The sequence below is a fragment of the Fundulus heteroclitus genome, chromosome 12, assembly GCF_011125445.2.
Source record: "Fundulus heteroclitus isolate FHET01 chromosome 12, MU-UCD_Fhet_4.1, whole genome shotgun sequence".
NCBI classification, from domain to species: Eukaryota; Metazoa; Chordata; class Actinopteri; order Cyprinodontiformes; family Fundulidae; genus Fundulus; species Fundulus heteroclitus.
Genome location: NC_046372.1, coordinates 19,412,610 through 19,432,376, shown reverse-complemented (window position 1 = coordinate 19,432,376; position 19,767 = coordinate 19,412,610). Strand labels below are relative to the sequence as shown.

The following is a 19,767-nucleotide window of genomic DNA, read 5'->3' as shown; positions in this document are numbered from 1 at the left end:
TTCATTCATTGAAATTTGTTTGGAGAATAAGGTGAATTTGGATTTAAATTATTTCACATGTTGTGCACAAACTGATCTTACCCCTCCTAGCTGTTCAGCTGTGGATAACGTTTGTTTATCTTGTGGTTTTAAGTTTCTCTAGCTCTTAAAATTGTTTTGAATTGTGCTTTTATGCACTTTTTAGTTTTGATCTCTGTTTATCCTGTTATTTTTCAATAGATTGTATCTATTTTGTCTCAACATATTTTTATTTGATTTTAGCTTGTAAAGCACGTTGTGCACCATATGGACTGTTGAAAAGTGCTATATAAATAAACTTTGATTGACTTTGATTCCCCTGTAGCTTTACGTTCAGCTCATTCATTTGTGAATATATGTCCACAGCAAAAGTAAAGCCACAAAGCCAGTTCTTGTCCCTCAGCTCAGGAAATTCATATGATTTCCACATTAATTTAAAAAAAATACCCAAATCTCCTCTTTCAGCTCCCACACTAATTGGAACACTTTACACAAACCTAACCAGCAGACACCAGAGCAGTAAAGCAGGTCCTGATGATCGGCATCGGTTTCGCTGAATTCCCCTTTGCTGGTATGAAGTTAACAAGTTTTACAGCTGGATTAATGATGTGATTAAACTGAAATATGCGCTGACCGGTACACAGATTCCTGATGAATGATGCAGCTTCATTCTTTCCATGACAGCAGACAACCGGTAATATAAATCCTCTCCCTGCATTTGTCCTTTCAGGGACTCCATGGTCAGAAACTCTGTTATCTCAAAACTGTCATTAATCCCTCGGATAAAACTGAGGAGCTGAACATTGTTTTTTGTATCGTTACTTTCATCCAGTGCCAGTGAATATAAATGAAAGGACTCCAGCTTTTTGTTTAACTCGCCACTATATCTTCATCAATCGAGTCACTGTCCTGTGTGATAATCTGATTTTTTCAAACTTGTCTTTTGCTCTCTGGACACAAGACACCTGCGGTCTCAATCATGCGTTCTTTTAAAAACTCTCCTATGGAGAAAGGCTTGCTAGCCTGTTGTTAATTTGAATGGCATCTAAAAACGTAATTTAGTACTTGAGAATTGGATCATAGTTTGTCGATGAAAAACATTTTGCTGATTTTGTAAATTCGCCTCAAATAACCCGTTCTTGCGTTGGCTGTTTCTGAGCATAGATGGATGCTTGGTAGGAAAGCGACAGTTGAAATTATAGTCTTTGAAAACTGTAACCGTTTCTTGGCATATCAAACATAGAGCGTTGATCGAACTTCAGTGAAGAAATATTTTTGGTCCACTCCTTATTAAACACTAGGCAGTCAATGTTCACCTCTTTGATTTCCCTCTGGGATTATTAAAGTATTTCTGATTCTGATTCTGATTTTTGCAGAAGAGTTCAAAGAGCAAAGTGTGAAGAAGTGTTAATAAAGGCCAATGTGGTTGGAGTGTGCCACCTAGTTGAAATTGCCAGTATCGCAGGTAAAATGCTAAATGAATGAAATTTGATATTCTTTATTAGACAAGGTCAGTGGGCCAGATTAAAAAACTGGATGGGCTGCATGTTGCCCGCGGGCCGTACTTTGCCCATGGCTGATATAGGAGGGTCATAAAGCTCAGACTGCAGGAAGTTAGATTTGTTCAGAGGATCAAAGTGCAGCTCTGGTTCTGATCAGAAACAAGTCATCATCCTGGTTAAATATTAACGTTACATTTATTACTGAGATCATTCAACTTTATCAAAGCAGGTAAAGAAATACAAGATAAAGTCAGAAACTGGTTGAAAACACATCAGAGCCGGTTTTAGAGCAGATAAAACAAGAAGCTTGAAGGTTCTGGAAAGGTCTTCCCAAAGTCCTGACATCAGTCCTGTTTCCAGTTTGTGGACTGGGATTAAAAGTTGGGTCAGTGACGGGAAACCAACCAGTTAATGATTGAACTCCACCTTTTCTGGAAAAAAGAGTCAGAAATTTGCCAGACGCTTGATGGCGGCCACAAACAGTGTGTGGTCCAGGTCCAGCTCACTAAGGGACATTAAACCAAAGGCTAGAGGGTCTGGAGGAGTATATTTCAGCCTGTATGTATAATTATGACCCTTAGTGGATAAAACTAAATCTAAACTTGTTATGAAAGATCATTTAGGCTGTATGTGATCATCGTATTCCAAAAAACAAAACAAAAAAAAACAGTAAAATTAAATTATTAAAAGTCCAGAATAATGACTTTCATTCCCACTTTGAGTGGATTTAAACTTCTGACTAGAACTGGATGTTTTCTGTTAGTCAAAGGCTGTTTGTGTTAAACAGGAAGAGAAGGATGAAGGTATATAAAAAATGAGTCAATGAAATAAGATGTATTTAACCTTTTGTTTAAATATATAGATCAAACTGAATCACAACAACATTGCCATTTGCAAAAATAACTAGACTTCATTAAAAAAGTCTGTTATTTTGGTGAAACCATTATATAAAAAATATTTCTTTATGAATGTTCTGAAAGTGTTGGTTTTTGTAATCTCTCTCACCACCATTGGATAATTCTTCACAAAGTTATTTACATAACTTTCAAACTTTTGCTGAAAATGATCTTTATTGGTTAAAGATAAAGCGTATGATAATGAATTTCAGGTCATTAGAAATAATGCACATGTAGTTTTTGGAGAACAGTTAAGTGAGTAGGAGATTACATTCCCTTTAAATACAGAGTAACATTCTGCGTTCATATGAGGATTTATTTTCTGGATCAGGCTGCATACTTGGAGTATACTAGAGTCAGACAAACCCAGACATCACTTCAGTAATTCATGCCTCCTGGAGAGAGTCTGTTGCTCTGATGGACAAAATTGAAATATAACTTTAAAAAAGGAAAATCTAGTTATGACAACCAAACAGAAAGATCCTAAAGATTGGGTAACAATAACAAAACCCACCAAAGTTAGGATCTCCACACGATTTGAATAAAGCCACTAAAAGAGAACATTATCCGCTGTACGCAAATGAAGAAGTGGTTGCTGAGACACGAAATACCACATTCTTGTCAATGTTGGAAGTCAACCATGAATTTTAGCAAATCCAGATTGGTGAGGAAAGCTCTCACTTCTGTACGTTCAACCCTCTGTTTGGGAGACACAGGTCTTTATATCGTCAGCACCTGAAGTATTTCAGAGGTTTGTACGTTAGACGTTAGAGCCATTCCAAACTTGGCTGCACCAGAAGACAAAGCTGCTCTTCAGAGGTTCACAGTGTTACTGCAATACCTCTCTAAATTCACCCCAACCTTTCAGACTTTAGGACTTCTTTAAGGAAGTTAGGAGGAAATGAGGAGTGGCAGTGAGGATCAGTGCAACAACACATTTTTGTCAAACTTATAGCTCCTGTCAGGTTTGCACCAGTGCTTGAGTACGATGATGTCAGCAAGTCAGTTACTTTATCAGTTGATGCAAGCTCTGAGGGGTTAGGAGCTGTGCTTCTCCAAGAGAGTCAGTAGCATCAGCTCCAGAGCATTAACTGACAAATGCTTAAAAATTATGTCTGGCTGTGAAAAATTCCCCTAGTATTTACATGGAGGATCTGTCCATGTAGAAAGTGATCATAAGCCACTGGAGGCGATATTAAAGAAATCACGCCTCAGCGCCCCAGACAAATTGTGAGGAATGCTCATGAGACTGCAAATAAACATTTACAACGTCTTGATGGTAATTACAAGTCAGGAAAGGAAATGCACAATGTTAGTGTTCTCAGCGGCTGCATACAGCTCCAACCAACTCTCGGCATTTTTCACAAAAAAAATGCCGCCAAACTCGCTAGAAACCACTCATCTACCCAGCCGATCAGTACTTGACCGTGAGCGCCTGTTGGAGTTACGGTCAAGTTGTGTTTTTGGACTTTTAAATACTACGCTCGACTGCTTACGTAACTGTGGCGTTCTACGGAGACCAGCCCCGGAGGCCTGTGAAGCGGCGGCCTCGACGAGCAGCTCACACCGGTGGAGAGCGACGCAAAAGCGGTGTAGCCGGCGGAAGAAGCGCGGTTGCCGAGGAGGCTTAGTAGCGAAGCTAAGGGCTAACCCATTCAGACCGCCGCTCCCGTCCATCTGGCTTTCCAACGTCCGCTCACTGGACAACAAAATGGACCATTTACAACTCGAGCTCTCTGCAAAGAGGGAGTTCAGGGACTGCTGCACTCTCATTCTGACCGAAACATGGCTCAACTCATCAATCCCAGACAACGCCGTTAGCCTGGAGGGGCTCGCTACTTTCCGCACCGACAGACAAACAGAACTCTGCGGTAAGACCCGAGGAGGCGGACTCTGCATTTACATCAATAACACTTGGTGTAAAAATGCTAGATTAGTCACAAGTTTCTGCTCTCCGGACATTGAGCTTATGATTATTAGGTGCAGACCTTTTTATCTGCCTAGAGAGTTCACTGTTGTTATCATCGCAGCGGTTTACGTCCCTCCCAGCGCAAACACAAAAGATGCCATGGGTGTTCTCTGAGCTGCAATCTGCACACACAGAGGGTGTTTTCATCTTTGCAGGGGATTTTAACCAGGCAAATATGAAAACTGTTCTCCCTCATTTCTACCAACACGTGGATTTTAGAGTAAACACTCTAGACGTAGTTTACACAAACATAAAAGGCGCATTCAGAGCAGCCCCCCGCCCTCACCTGGGGTCTTCAGACCACCTTTCTGTGATGCTAATTCCTGCATACAGGCCCCTGCTGATCAGAGCAAAAACCTACAGTGAGGCAGGTGAGGGTGTGGACTGAGGGAGCCATGGAGGCGCTCCAGGACTGTTTTGAGTGCTCTGACTGGAACATGTTCAAAGCTGCAGCAACTTATGAGGACAAGATCAACATTGATGAGTACGCCATGACTGTGTCAGCCTACATCAACAAATGCATTGAGGACGTCAGCACCACCAAGACCATCATCACCCGAGCCAACCAACGACCATGGATTACTGTGGTGGTCCGTCCAGCGCTAAAAGCTCGGAACTCAGCCTTCAAGTCTGGTGACAAGGAGGCCCTGAGGACAGCGAGAGCCAACCTGAACCGTGCCATCAGGCTAGCAAAGCGGAACCACAGTCAGAAAATCCAGGAGCTTTTTCACGATGCCGGCAACACCATGAGCATGTGGAAAGGCATACGGGCGATCACTGAATGGGTGAAGTTGATGCTGACTTCCTTAACAGACTAAATAACTTCTTTGGGAGGTTTGAGGCAGTAAACAGCACTCCAGCAGTGAAAGCTGTTCCCCATCAGGAAGAGGAGGTCCTCTGCCTTGACACAGCCGACGTGTGGAAGACTCTAAGGACAGTCAACCCGCGGAAGGCCCCCGGCCCCGACAACAAGGGGCCGGCGGCTCCAAGAGTCTGCAGGTCAGCTGGCTGGTGTCCTCATAGACATTTTAACACCTCGCTGGACCAAGCCACAGTGCCAGCATGCTTCAAGTCTGCCTCCATCATTCCGGTGCCAAAGAAACCTCAAGTCACCTGTTTCAACGACTACCGGCCTGTTGCACTGACTCCCATCATGATGAAGTGCTTTGAAAGGCTGGTAAAGGAACACATCGTCTCCAGTCTCCCCTCAACACTCGACCCGTTCCAGTTTGCCTACCGGCGGAACCGCTCCACTGAGGACACCATCTTCTCTGCTCTTCACCTGAGCCTGGCTCACCTGGAGGAGAAGAACATGCACGTGCGGATGCTGTTCCTGGACTTCAATTCAGTGTTTAACACCATCATCCCACAGCATCTGGTGGGAAAACTGGAGCATCTGGGCTTCGGCACACCCCTTCGCAACTGGCTGCTAGACTTTCTCACCAACAGACCTCAGTCAGTCCGGGTCGGACAGAACACCTCTGATGTCATCACCCTCCGCACGGGCTCCCCTTAGGACTGCGTCCTAAGCCCCCTGCTGTTCACCCTGATGACTCATGACTGCGTCCCCATGTTCACCACCAATCACATCATGAAGTTTGCAGACGACACAACGGTGGTGGGCCTGATCAGAGACGACAACGACCAGGACTACAGAGAGGAGGTGGAGCAGCAGGTGGACTGGTGCAGAGACAACAGCCTGATCCTGAACGTGGAGAAGACGAAGGAGATCATCGTCGACTTCAGGAAGAACCAGCCTCACCACGCTCCACTGCTCATCAACAACTCAGCTGTGGAGGTGGTCAGCAGCACCAAGTTCCTGGGGGTGCACATCACGGACAACCTCACCTGGACTGTGAACACCATGTCACTGGTGAAGAGGCACAGAAGCGACTGTACTTTCTGCGGAGGATGAGGAGAGCCCGCCTGCCCCCGCCCATCCTCACGACCTTCTACAGAAGCACCATAGAGAGCATTCTGACTAGCTGTCTCTCTGTGGTGTGTGGAGGCTGCAGTGCCTCCGACTGGAAGAACGTGAGGAGAGTGGTGAGGACAGCAGAAGGGAGCATCGGGGCTCCTCTTCCCTCCATAAAAGACATTTCATCTCAGCGCTGTGTGTCCCGAGCCCGTAACATCATCGGGGATCCCTCACACCCCCACCATGGACTGTTCTCCCTGCTGCCCTCTGGGAAGAGGTTCCGAGGCATCCGCTGCAGGTCCACCAGGTTCTGCAAAAGCTTTTTCCCTGCTACCATCAGACTGTTAAACTGCTGTTGAACTGCTAAACTACAACCCACAAACTCTGCACAACATTTGCATTTTTTGCACATTTTTGCATCATTGCAGCTCATATATTCATACAATTGCATTTTTTTGCACATTTTTGGCATCATTGCAGCTCATATAGCATTACAAATGCTATCGGACTCCTAGTCTAAAATTGCACAAAAAAAAAAAATGCATTCATGCACAAATGCCCTTGCACAATCCAATCTGTACATAAATAATGTCTCTTTTTTGTTACATTTCAATTGTTTGTATACTGTATATTTAAAATCTACTGTTTACTTCTAAATCTCTGCCGCACCTAAAACTGTAATTTAACTTCTACGGCGAGTTACAAAAGCTGTATGAAACAAAATTTCGTTCTGTACGCACTCTGTGCATACCGAATGACAAATAAAGTTGTCTAAGTCTAAGTCAGCAGAGAATGTCTAAAGGAGCATTATGAGAACCTTTTTTATGATGAGTTGGAGGTTATTTATGTAAATCATCAACTATCCGTATCAGATGGAAAGTTACAAGAGTTCAAAGAAGCAACAAAAGGAGATGATCAATTAAAATTGGGCACAATTGCCTTTGAGAGATGCAGCTGGCCAGATAAATAGAGATGGGTTCCAGACAAAATCAGAGTACTGCACATTTAAGGAAGAACTGTCAAATGTTGATTGACTCGTATTCAAGAACTCAAGGTTGGTAGTATAACATAAACTGAGAACTGAAATGCTCAGGAAAATCCAGGAGTCACACATTAAGTGTAAGGAGTGAGCATGTGAGGTACTGTTCTGGTCAGGCATCATGGGCTAACAGACTGACGAAGTTGTGGCTCGGCGTGCTGCATGAAACACACCCAAGAACAATCATCCAAGAGAGTCAGTCACGTCACATCCAGTGTCTGAAACAGTGAGGGCAAAGGTTGGAATAGATTATGCAGGGTATCTACTGTGCATAGATTAGTTTACAAAGTTTCCAGAGATCATAAAACTGAAACAAGCTAACACATCATCACTGGACTGAAGTCTGTATTTGCATGGAAGGATGTAATGGAGGAGCTAATTTCTGACATTAGCAGACAGTTTGTGAGCAAAGAGATGGTGGATTTCACTGAGCAGTTGGGTTTTAAACACACAACTGCAAGTTCCCTTTTCCACTAGTCAAATGGACAATTTGAGAGAGCAGTTCAGAGAATAAAGAACCCATTGAAAAAAGCACAGAACACCGTGGGTGACCCATATCTAGCGTTGCAGGAACACACCATTGTGTGGAGTTGGATTGTCATCTGCTCAGATGCCCAAGGGTAGAAGGCATAAGTCAAGAATACCTGCGACAAACACATTGTTTTTCTCCATGAAAATGACAGGAGCAACCTAGTGAAAAGACAACAAGGACAGGATCAATAATTAGACCAAGGAATCAGGACACTACCTGACCTCCAGGATGGTGAGACGGTGAGGATTAAGAAAGCCATCAAGCAGGAACCAACCTCATCTGCTCAAAACCAGGAGACTGTATTTCCCACCTGATGACAGCACACCAAAGTATTTATACTATTGACTGACTACTGTCTCCTCTAACAGCCCTGTAACAACAGCTGACTGTGGAAGACCTGTTAGAATTACTTAGACCTAGACAGCTTTATTTGTCATTTTGTATGCACAGAATGCGTACAGAATGATATTTTGTTTGCATACAGCTTGAAAAATCACAGTAAATTGCAGTAAATTACAGTAAATTACCGGATAAGGTGCAGCGGTGATTTATGTAAACAATTGAAATGTAAACAATGTAAACAATGCAGGGAAAATAGTGTGCGATTTCACAGTGTACAGGTGAGTATTATTAAAAACTGTGTAGTCTACGAATGTGGTACAGAGTCCATTTGAGGCTTCAGCAGTTCAACAGTCTGATGGCATATGTGCAAATGTGCAATATGCGAATGTGGTAAACAGTCCATTTTGCATTTTGCGGCTTCAGCAGTTCATATAACGCAATTACAAGGCATTATATGAACTGAAGCTGATTTTATGATTGTCGCCAAAGTTAACTAAAGGACTGCTTTAGACTAAATTAATGTTGAAAAATGAAAAAATAAAGAAAACTGCAGAAAGAAGTGAAATATTATGAATACCAATATGTAGTTGCTTGGTGCTGCCAGTTGGTAGTTCCTGTTTCTCTTTGAAGTCTCTTCCTCATCATAATTAGTAAAAATCTGTAAAAAAAGAATAATATTTAGCACTTTTTTGTGATAAATTTTCATCATAAATCATTTAGAACATCACGTGTTCTTCATCAATCTGAGCAAAGTCAAAAGAAAAAAACTTCAGAAAGGGCGCTGTGACACTGGTGGTGTGTTGTTATAAGAGACCAGATAAAGGCACATTAAAAAGACTTTGTTCCCATTACACAATGTATTACAGCTACTATGGCTTCCTTTGTTTCTCCTGTTTCTTTTCTATCTCTGTCTAAGTCTCCCCCTCTCTCCTGCTCTCTGTGTCTGATGTTCAGTTATAGCTTTGCTTCCTTTAGCAAAAATGGTAATAAATTTAGTATTTTTGTAACTTTGGAAGCAAGTGTGTCAGAATTTGAGGCCCGACTCCACACTGTTGAGAAACTAGCAGATAGAGGAGGTCCTTTAGCTACTGTGGAGCCACAAAGATTAGCTTCTCGTTGTGCTCCATCAGCAGGGCCCGTGCTGCAGGGACCTTAGGCTGGCTGGGTGATGGTCATAGGAAGCATAATTCTTGATCCCAGCCCAGGGGGTCTATCTATGAACGTAACATTTTTTTCCCCATAAGTTGCAGCAGTGGTCACTGCAGCCACCCTCCAGTTTCTGAGGACCTTCCTTTGAGAAACTGTTGTACGACATCTTGCATAGATAAAACTTGTATATACGGGACAGATTAGTTTGGTGTAGTTGGAGCCAAATGAAGCAGGAGAGACCAGACCTGAACCTTGACTTGGCATGTGTCCCATACTGTACTCCTCACGAGAAGATAACTTCAGACTTTGATAAAATGCCAATCTCTGACATGGTAATTGAGGAAAGCAATGAGGGAGTTTTTTCCAGTTACAGGCCTTAAAGTACGCTACCACAGCAGCAGTGTGAGTTAAGGAATCATAGAAGATGCACAACTCTCTTCTCACTGCTGCTGAAACTCCAGTTTAAAGATGTGGAAAAAAACAAACCATCAATATTCATTCTAACATTTCTCCTCTGATAAAACCACAACTAAGAAGGTTTCAGGTGTGGATATTTTTTTGGCTTTTGATACTATAGTCCAATCAAAACCAAGCATTAAGAAAAAAAGAGATTTAAGGAGAAAATACTGCAGGAAACTGGACCTAAGTAAAATCCTGCATTTGAAGGTGTTTGATTTCCACAAATGTATTCCTAGGCCAACAATAACCTTAACCACTCCCCATTACTAAGAGGTGGACCTGTTTTGTTTAGATTTGCATGTTACTTAAGCCATTACAAAGCCTTTGCTGGGCAGTACTATAAAGCTTTGAACTCCACATAATTACAGACATTTTGAATTGAGAAAGCTTTCTGGATGGGAAGCAAAACGTCTTCAAATTTCGGAAAGAAAAGTCCAGTTTTTTTTTTTTTTTTTTACTTTTTTGGAATGACCATGACCTGGATGACTGAGAATCTTCACCAGCAGACAAATGTATTTGTTTAATTTATGATGTAATGTTACAAAGCAGGTTAAAATAGCAAGGAAGGCAAAGCAAGTTTGTTTATAGAGCCCATTTCAGTAACAAGACAATTCAAGTAAATGTTCAAGTCAGTTTTCAACTTTGTAAAAATAGAAAACAAAAGATTTCAACTGTTTTATTTCAGCTGTGAAAGAAGTTCAGACAGCACCACTGCTGTATCTCCTGCTGGAGATAAACTGATACAGCAGATTGTTTGATTTAACACGAGGCTCAAAGGTTAAAGTACAGCAAGAAAATTCAGACGTTATTGAGCTGAACTGAGACGCCATTACTGGGTGTCAGATCTCTGCTGAATGAACACGGAAATATTTGGAAGATTTTAAGAAGAAGCAGCTGAAACTTTTGGTGAGTTTGGCTGTTGAAATAATTCAATCCAAAATGGCTGAGAGACTTCTGGAAAGTTTCCTGAGCTGCCATGTGTGTTCAGAGACTTTCAGAGATCCTGTGTCTCTGAGCTGCAACCACAGCTTCTGTTCAAGCTGCCTGCAGAAATTCTGGGAACAAGCTGGAAACAAGAACTGTCCCATCTGTAAAAGAAGATCTTCCAAGGATCGTCCAGGAGTAAACTTTACTCTGAAGGAACTGGCTGACTCTTTTACTGGAAGACAGAAATCTGGATCATCTGAGGCAGAAAAAGGAGAAGAGCAGCTGATGGTGGTCTGCAGCAAACACCAAGAAGACCCTAAACTGTTCTGTGAAGACGAGCAGAGAGCTGTGTGTCCTGGCTGTGAGTTTTCTCTCCACCAGAGTCACAAAGTGGTTCCTATAGAACAAGCAGTCAGTGAGCTGAAGAAGCAGCTGAGATCTGACTTAAAGTCTCTGCAGGACAAGAGGAACAAACACAAACGGGTGGAGAAAACATACGAGGATGTGATTCAACACTCCAAGAAGCAGGTGTTGTCCACAGAGAGACAGATCAGAGCAGAGTTCAACAAGCTCCACCAGTTCCTGAAAGAGGAAGAGGAATCCAGACTGGCAGCTCTGAGGGAGGAAGAGGAGCAGAAGGGGAAGACTATCAGCAGAGAGATGAAGAGGATCCAGGAGCAGATCTCCTGTCTGTCAGACAGCATCTCTGCTGTTGAAGAAGACCTGCAGAAAGACAACGTGTCGTTCCTCAGCAGTTATAAAGCCACCCAGAGCAGAGCCAGAGGTCAGAGGTCACTGTCAGATCCACAGCTGGTCTCAGGAGCTCTGATAGATGTGGCCAAACACCTGGGCAACCTGTCCTTCAGAGTCTGGGAGAAGATGAAGGACAAGGTCCCCTTCAGTCCTGTCATTCTGGACCCAAACACTGCAGATGGATTTCTCTACCTGTCTGATGATCTGACCAGTGTGAGGAATGGAGACACAAAGCAGCAGCTTCCTGATAATCCAGAGAGAAACACTAATTACACCGTTGTTTTTGGTTCTGAGGGCTTCAGCTCAGGGAAACACAGCTGGGAGGTGGAGGTGGGAGACCATCCTGAATGGCTCATTGGTTATGTTAAAGAGTCAGTTGAGAGGAAGGGACAGAGATATGCTTCACCAAAATCTGGAATCTGGTGTTTACGGCGAGATGATGAAGAATACACTAATGGTGCTGGTAAGACTCTCACAGTGGAGAAGAATCTCCAGAAGATCAGAGTCCAGTTGGACTACAACAGGGGGGAGGTGTCCTTCTACGACCCTAAAGACATGTCTCACATCTACACTCACAGAGACACTTTCACTGAGAAACTCTTCCCTTTTTTCAGTGTTGGAGAAGCTGCTGATGCCAAAACTTCTGATCTCAAAATCTGTCAAACTGAGATTTCTGTTTAAAAATCAAAGTTGTGTTTTTAAAACTGTTATTTTTTTCCCCATTTTTTAGATCTTTTTATTTGCAATCAGACCAATCTTTGTTTTAAATTGCTAATGAAGAAATTCTTTATTGTTTTTAAACTCTAATTTGAAATTAACAATAGGAAAACATGACAATTGTTTTTTGAAAATCAAAACATCTTTAACATTTAATGAGTGTTTTTATTTTTGTGAATCTAGTATAAAATAATCATTTAATAATGTTTTTACTTCAGTATTTAGTTGTAATGTTTCTCACCAGCATTGGACAAATTTTCATTTTTCAGTTTGACTGTTGAAGAAAAACTCTGTAGTTCTCTGGACTTCAAATCACAGTCAGAACCAGCAGCCAGTTCTATTAGTCCAGTTATTATTTATGCTGATTGAAAGCTTTAAATCACAAAGGTTTTTTTCTCCTGAAACATTTATCAGAATCAGTTCATATTCACCAGCAGAGAGTGGATTAATGGAGAACTGTTCCTGATAGCAGTTCTGTTGTTCCTCACAGTAAACTGGATCCAGAACCCGACCTGGTCCAGATGCTCCAGGTTCTGGTCTCTTTGCAGCCTGCAGAGCTCCTGCAGCTCCTCCATGTAGGACAGGGGTGGACAAAGTTTTTGACTCGAGGGCCACAATGGGTTCTTAAATCTGACAGAGGGGCCGGGCTTGGAGAAGATGTATGAAGTATTTGTGTAAACTACTAAAAATGACACGTGAAGCCATTACATTAAAGGTTTTGCCTTTAAAAGGTAGTAAAGCATGAATATTCAAGGCTTATTGTACAAATTATATATATTTTTTCCACAACATAGTGAAATCACATTCACTTTCAGTAAGAACAGTTGTCAACCTCCTTTTTTTGTCAGTGCATCAAAGTTTGGAGTTAGTTTTGTTGTGGCGGTTCTCAGGATGGAGCTCAGGTGTTGCTGCATTAACTTAGATCTGTGATGGACTTTGTTGAAGTTCATGAGTCTGAACGTCTGCTCTCACATGTAGGTTGAGACAAACAGCGGCAGCATCTTCTGGGCTTCCCTCCGCAGGTTTGGAAACGTGACATCATTAAGTGAAGCATAAAAATCATTCAGTTTATGAGAGCTGAAATTGTCCTTTAACACGGAGTCAGACCTGTGGTTCTGTTTCAGGATCTTGTGATAATGGACACCAGCTGAAGTGACTTGTCCATTTTCTCAAAATCAGAGAACCGACAGCAGAATTCTCTGAGTAGGTCGCTCAGTAATTTGCTGTATTTTTTCATGTTTTGGGCAGCCTCTGTTTGCAAGGCTAACGTGGGAAAATGAGCCAAAGATGTTTTTGAAATTTGTTCAGAGCATAAGGTGAATTTGGATTTAAATGATTTCACATGTTGTGCACAAACTGATCTTTCCCTTCCTGGCTGTTCAACTGTGGATAACTTTTGTTTATATTGTGGTTTTATTTTTCTCTAGCTCTTAAATTTGTTTTGAATTGTGCTTTTATGCACTTTTTAGTTTCTTATCTCTTTTTATCCTGTTATTTTCCTATAGATTTTTATCTATTTTGTCTCAACATCTTTTTATTTGATTTTAGCTTGTAAAGCACGTTGTGCACCATATGGACTGTTGAAAAGTGCTATATAAATAAACTTTGATTGACTTTGATTCCCCTGTAGCTTTAAATTCAGCTCATTCATGTGTGAAAATATGTCCAGAGCAAAAGTATAGCCACAAAGCCAGTTCTTGTCCCTCAGCTCAGGAAATTCATCGGCAAGTCCTGATAATCGGCATCGGTTTCCTCCAGAAACATAAACTAACCATGCTGAAAGTCCCATTTGCCCGTTTGAAGTTAACAAGTTTTGCAGCTGGATTAATGATGTGATTAAACTGCTATATGCGCTGAACGGTACACAGAGATTCCTGATGGAGGATGCAGCTTCATTCTTTCCATGACAGCAGACAACCGGTAATATAAATCCTCTCCCTGCGTTTGTCCTTTCAGGGACTCCATGGTCAGAAACTCTGTTATCTCAAAACTGTCATTAATCCCTCGGATAAAACTGAGGAGCTGAACAGTGTTTTTTGTATCGTTACTTTCATCCAGTGCCAGTGAATATAAATGAAAGGACTCCACCTTTTTGTTTAACTCGCCGCTATATCTTCAACAATCCAGTCACTGTCCTGCGTGATAATCTGTTTTTTTCAAACTTGTCTTTTGCTCTCTGGACACAAGACACCTGCAGTCTCAATCATGCATTCTTTTAAAAACTCTCCTATGGAGAAAGGTTTGCTAGACTTTGTTAATTTGAATGTCAGCTAAAAACTTGTCTTGGTGCTTCAGTCTTGGATCATAGTTTGTCGATGAAAAACGTTTTGCTGATTTTGTAAATTAGCCGCCAACAACCCGTTCTTGCGTTGGCTGTTTCTGAGCATAGCTGGATGCTTGGTAGCAAAGCAAAAGCTGAAATTGTAGTTTTTGAAAACTGTAACCGTTTCTTGACATATCAAACATAGAGCGTTGATCGGACTTCAGTGAAGAAATATTTTTGGTCCACTCCTTATTAAACACTAGGCAGTTATTGTTCACTTCTTTGATTTCCCTCTGGGATTATTAAAGTTTTTTTGATTCTGATTTTTTTACAGAAGAGTTCGAAGAGCAAAGCATGAAGAGTGTTAATAAAGGCCAGTGTGTTTGGAATGTGCCACCTAGTTGAAATCACCAGTATCACAGGTAAAATGCTAAATGAATGAAATTTGATAATATTTCTAATTAGACAAATTGGGTGGCCGGATTAAAAAGCTGGACGAGCCGCTGTGGCCCGTGGGCCGTACTTTGCCCATGCCTGATATAGGAGGGTGATAAAGCTCAGACTGCAGGAAGTTTGATTTGTTCAGAGGATCAAAGTGCAGCTCTGGTTCTGATCAGAAACAAGTCATCATCCTGGTTAAATATTAACGTTACATTTATTACTGAGATCATTTAGCTTTATCAAAGCAGGTAAAGAAATACAAGATAAAGTCCGAAACTGGTTGAAAACACATCAGAGCCGGTTTTAGAGCAGATAAAACAAGAAGCTTGAAGGTTCTGGAAAGGTCTTCCCAAAGTCCTGATATCAGTCCTGTTTCCAGTTTGTGAACTGGGATTAAAAGTTGGGTCATTAAAGGGAAACCAACCAGTTCATGAATGAACTCCACCTTTTCTGGAAAAAAGAGTCAGAAATTTGCCAGAAGCTTGATGATGGCTACAAACAGTGTGTGGTCCAGGTCCAGCTCACTAAGGGACATTAAACCAAAGGCTAGAGGGTCTGGAGGAGTATATTTCAGCCTGTATGTATAATTATGACCCTTAGTGGATAAAACTAAATCTAAACTTGTTATGAAAGATCATTTAGGCTGGATGTGATCATGTTATTCCAAAAAACAAAACAAAAAAAACAAACAGTAAAATTAAATTATTAAAAGTCCAGAATAATGACTTTCATTCCCACGATGAATGGATTTAAACTTCTGACCAGAACTGGATGTTTTCTGTTAGTCAAAGGCTGTTTGTGTTAAACAGGAAGAGAAAGGTGAAGGTATATAAAAAATGAGTCAGAGTTAATGAAATAGGATGTATTTAACCTTTTGTTTAAATATATAGATCAAACTGAATCACAACAACATTGCCATTTACAAAAATAACTCGGTGTTTCTAGTCCAGTCCATCTTATTGTTAAAGTACACTCACAGTTAGGTCTGAGATATTTTTTCCTGAGAGTTAGAGAAAAGCTTGGAAGACTTTGTTCTATAAAACAGATAAAAAACATTGATAAATCCTGCTGTTAAAAGGTTAATGTAAAAGGGCAGAAAATGCTGCTGTCCTTTTAGATTACAAACTTTAACCATTCAGTTCAGTGATAGGTTAGCCAATAGATTTGAAGGAATTAAAGAAAAAAAAAATCAGTTTTTAGGTTTCTTTCTTCATATGCGTGTTCTGATATTTCTATTTCATTGATGCCCAATTAAAACCATTAAGTACTGGAGAAGTTATTCCCATGCACTGGTTGTTCTGATGGAGGAGGCAGGAATAAAAAACTTTCAGCCATGAAAGATGTTCTCACCGCCATCTGCTGGAGACAAAGAGACACATCAGAGGTACTTCTCAGCACATTGAACACGTCACTGATACTGTAGACTCAAAGCTTCTCTGCAATAAACAAAACTGATGTCACATTGAGAGAGTTTTACTATAAAATTAAACAATAAAGTTATGATGATGATGATGATGATGATAGTTTTTATCTTATTTGCAGAACACCTTCAGATGAAATACTAAACATAAATAACAGGTTCTTTAAGCTTTGCTGTCTCTTAGTTCATTTACAGTTTTGGAAATTATTAAAAGTTAGTATTCAGGTTTTTCAATAAATGTCATTATTAAATGTCAAAAGAATAAATGAAACATCCTTCACTGATCTCATATTTCACTCAGCTCTCTTGATGTAAAACGCAGCCGGCATGAATCACAGTTGAATGATAACGAGGTTTCATTATGGACAACCCCATGGTTTCATCAGAGGTGAAATAAACGAAAAAAACTGTGGACTGTTTAAGGATGCTGAGAATCAGAGAGATGAAACCAGACTAAAATAATCATTTAAAATGTTCTGGGTTTTGTTGAGTTGAGTTGAATTAATCAGTCAGTTTAGATAAACAGTCATCTAACATTAGGTCAGGCTGTTACACCTGCAGTTAAAACATGTTGTCCAACAAGTTAATGGACTTGCTTCACTAACATTTCAAGGTAATTATCCTAGACTAAAAGGGATGGAAACAGTTCATCTGGTAGAGTGAGACAAAAACCTGTCTGACTGGAAACACGTCACTAAGAGGAAGATGAAAGTAGTTTTTAACATAGCTGAACTGAGCTGAGACGCCTTTACTGGATGTCAGATGTCTGCTGAATAAACACGGAAATACTTGGTAGCTTTTCAGAAGAAGCAGCTGAAACTTTTGGTGAGTTTGGCTGTTGAAATAATTCAATCCAGAATGGCTGAGAAAGTCGCTCTTGTTGAAAGTTACCTGAACTGCCATGTGTGTTCAGAGACTTTCAGAGATCCTGTGTCTCTGAGCTGCAATCACAGCTTCTGTTCAAGCTGCCTGCAGAAATTTTGGGAACAAGCTGGAAACAAGAACTGTCCCATCTGTAAAAGAAAATCTTGCAAGGATAATCTAGGAGTAAACTTCACTCTGAAGGAACTGGCTGACTCTTTTACAGGAAGACAGAAATCTGGATCATCTGAGACAGAAAAAGGAGCAAAGCAGCTGATGGTGGTCTGCAGCAAACACCAAGAAGACCCTAAACTGTTCTGTGAAGACGAGCAGAGAGCTGTGTGTCCTGGCTGTGAGTTTTCTCTCCACCAGAGTCACAAAGTGGTTCCTATAGAACAAGCAGTCAGTGAGCTGAAGGAGCAGCTGAGATCTGACTTAAAGTCTCTGCAGGACAAGAGGAACAAACACAAACAGGTGGAGAAAACATACGAGGATGTGATTCAACACTCCAAGAAGCAGCTGTTGTCCACAGAGAGACAGATCAGAGCAGAGTTTAACAAGCTCCACCAGTTCCTGAAAGAGGAAGAGGAGTCCAGACTGGCAGCTCTGAGGGAGGAAGAGGAGCAGAAGAGGAAGACTATCAGCAGAGAGATGAAGAGGATCCAGGAGCAGATCTCCTCTCTGTCAGACAGCATCTCTGCTGTTGAAGAAGACCTGCAGAAAGACAACGTGTCGTTCCTCAGCAGTTATAAAGCCACTCAGAGCAGAGCCAGAGGTCAGAGGTCACTGTCAGATCCACAGCTGATCTCAGGAGCTCTGATAGATGTGGCCAAACACCTGGGCAACCTGTCCTTCAGAGTCTGGGAGAAGATGAAGGAGAAGGTCCACTTCAGTCCTGTCATTCTGGACCCAAACACTGTGAGTGGATGGCTCTACCTGTCTGATGATCTGACTAGTGTGAGATGTGGAGACACAAAGCAGCAGCTTCCTGATAATCCAGAGAGAAACGCTAAGTACACCAATGTTTTTGGTTCTGAGGGCTTCAGCTCAGGGAAACACAGCTGGGAGGTGGAGGTGGGAGACCATCCTCACTGGTTTATTGGTTGTGTTAAAGAGTCAGTTGAGAGGAAGGGAGAGGCATATGCTTCACCAAAAGATGGAATCTGGTGTTTACTTCATCGTGATGGAAAATATACTACTGGTGATGGTAAGACTCTCACAGTGAAGAAGAATCTCCAGAAGATCAGAGTCCAGCTGGACTATGACAGGGGGGAAGTGTCCTTCTACGACCCTGAAGACATGTCTCACATCTACACTCACAGAGACACTTTCACTGAGAAACTCTTCCCTTATTTCAACGTTGGAGGAGCTGCTGATGCTAAAACTTCTGATCTCAAAATCTGTCAAACTGAGATTTCTGTTTAAACATCAAAGTTGTGTTTATAAAATTCTCAGAATTATTTTTTGCATTTCTACATCTTTCTATTTGCAGTCAGACCAACCTTTGTTTAGATTGTTAATGAGCATGTTTTTTATATTCTTTTCGAGGTTTTTAAACTTTAATTTGAAATTAAAAATAGGAAAACATGACAATTCTTTTTGAAAATCACAACATCTTTATCATTTAATGAGTGTTTTTATTTTTGTGAAACTAGTATAAAATAATCATTAAAAAATGTTTTACTTCAGTATTTAGTTGTAATGTTTCTCACCAGCATTGGACAATTTTTCCTTTTTCAGTTTGACTGTTGAGGAAAAACTCTGTAGTTCTCTGGACTTCAAATCACAGTCAGAACCAGCAGCCAGTTCTATTAGTCCAGTTATTATTTATGCTGATAGAAAGCTTTAAGTCACAAAGGTTTTGTTTTGGCCATTTATGATATATTTTGTGGATTGTAATTTCTACCAATTTAGTTTTCTTCTTTGGGTAGTTGGAATATATTTAAGTTAGTTTGGAACCAAAATTTGTAATTAATTTTTATATTTGAAAATGTGAACGCTGGAGATAGGCACCAGCAACCCCCGCGACCCCATGATGGATTAAGCGGTTTAGAAAATGGATGGATGGATGGATGGATTTGAAAATGTTTAGATTACGTTGTTAATTGTTAGACCCTCCCATTAATTTGAGTAATTAAGAACACACCGGTGTTTGGTGCAGGGCTATTGTTTGGTAAATGTCTGGTGTGTTGACGGGAGGTTTTGTAAATGATTTTTTGACCACTTTTAGAGTTTCAAACAGCAAATTGAGATTATTTTTCGTTTTCAACAAGTTGCAAGACATTTGTTTGTCATTATTTTGTCTATATTTTTTCAAGAAATAAATCACATATTTTTTCAAATCAATGAAGTCGGAAGTGCGTGCAAATCAAACCACCTGTTACCACCCACGGCCTATGTTGGAATTTTGTTTTTTGGAACATGGAAGGCCGCGACATTTAAGTCAAAAAATATTTTTTTTTGGACAAGCTTGGAAAGTTTGGAGATCGGAAAAGCTTGGAAGATTGGATGATCGCACTTGTAAGGCTGAAACTTCACGGAATGGACTTGGAAAAGACGCA

At 40.9% G+C, this 19,767-nt stretch overlaps 2 protein-coding genes across 2 annotated transcripts; both read left to right on the top strand.

Moving 5' to 3' along the window:
- Positions 1-10,655: 10,655 nt before the first annotated feature.
- LOC118564875 (tripartite motif-containing protein 35-like) lies at positions 10,656-12,238 on the top strand. Its single transcript, XM_036144208.1, has one exon. The coding sequence runs from the start codon at positions 10,764-10,766 to the stop codon at positions 12,183-12,185; it is 1,422 nt and encodes a 473-aa protein (XP_036000101.1). The 5' UTR covers positions 10,656-10,763; the 3' UTR covers positions 12,186-12,238.
- A 4,965-nt stretch (positions 12,239-17,203) lies between these two features.
- LOC110367288 (tripartite motif-containing protein 35-like) lies at positions 17,204-18,706 on the top strand. Its single transcript, XM_036144207.1, has one exon. The coding sequence runs from the start codon at positions 17,204-17,206 to the stop codon at positions 18,629-18,631; it is 1,428 nt and encodes a 475-aa protein (XP_036000100.1). The 3' UTR covers positions 18,632-18,706.
- Positions 18,707-19,767: the final 1,061 nt, after the last annotated feature.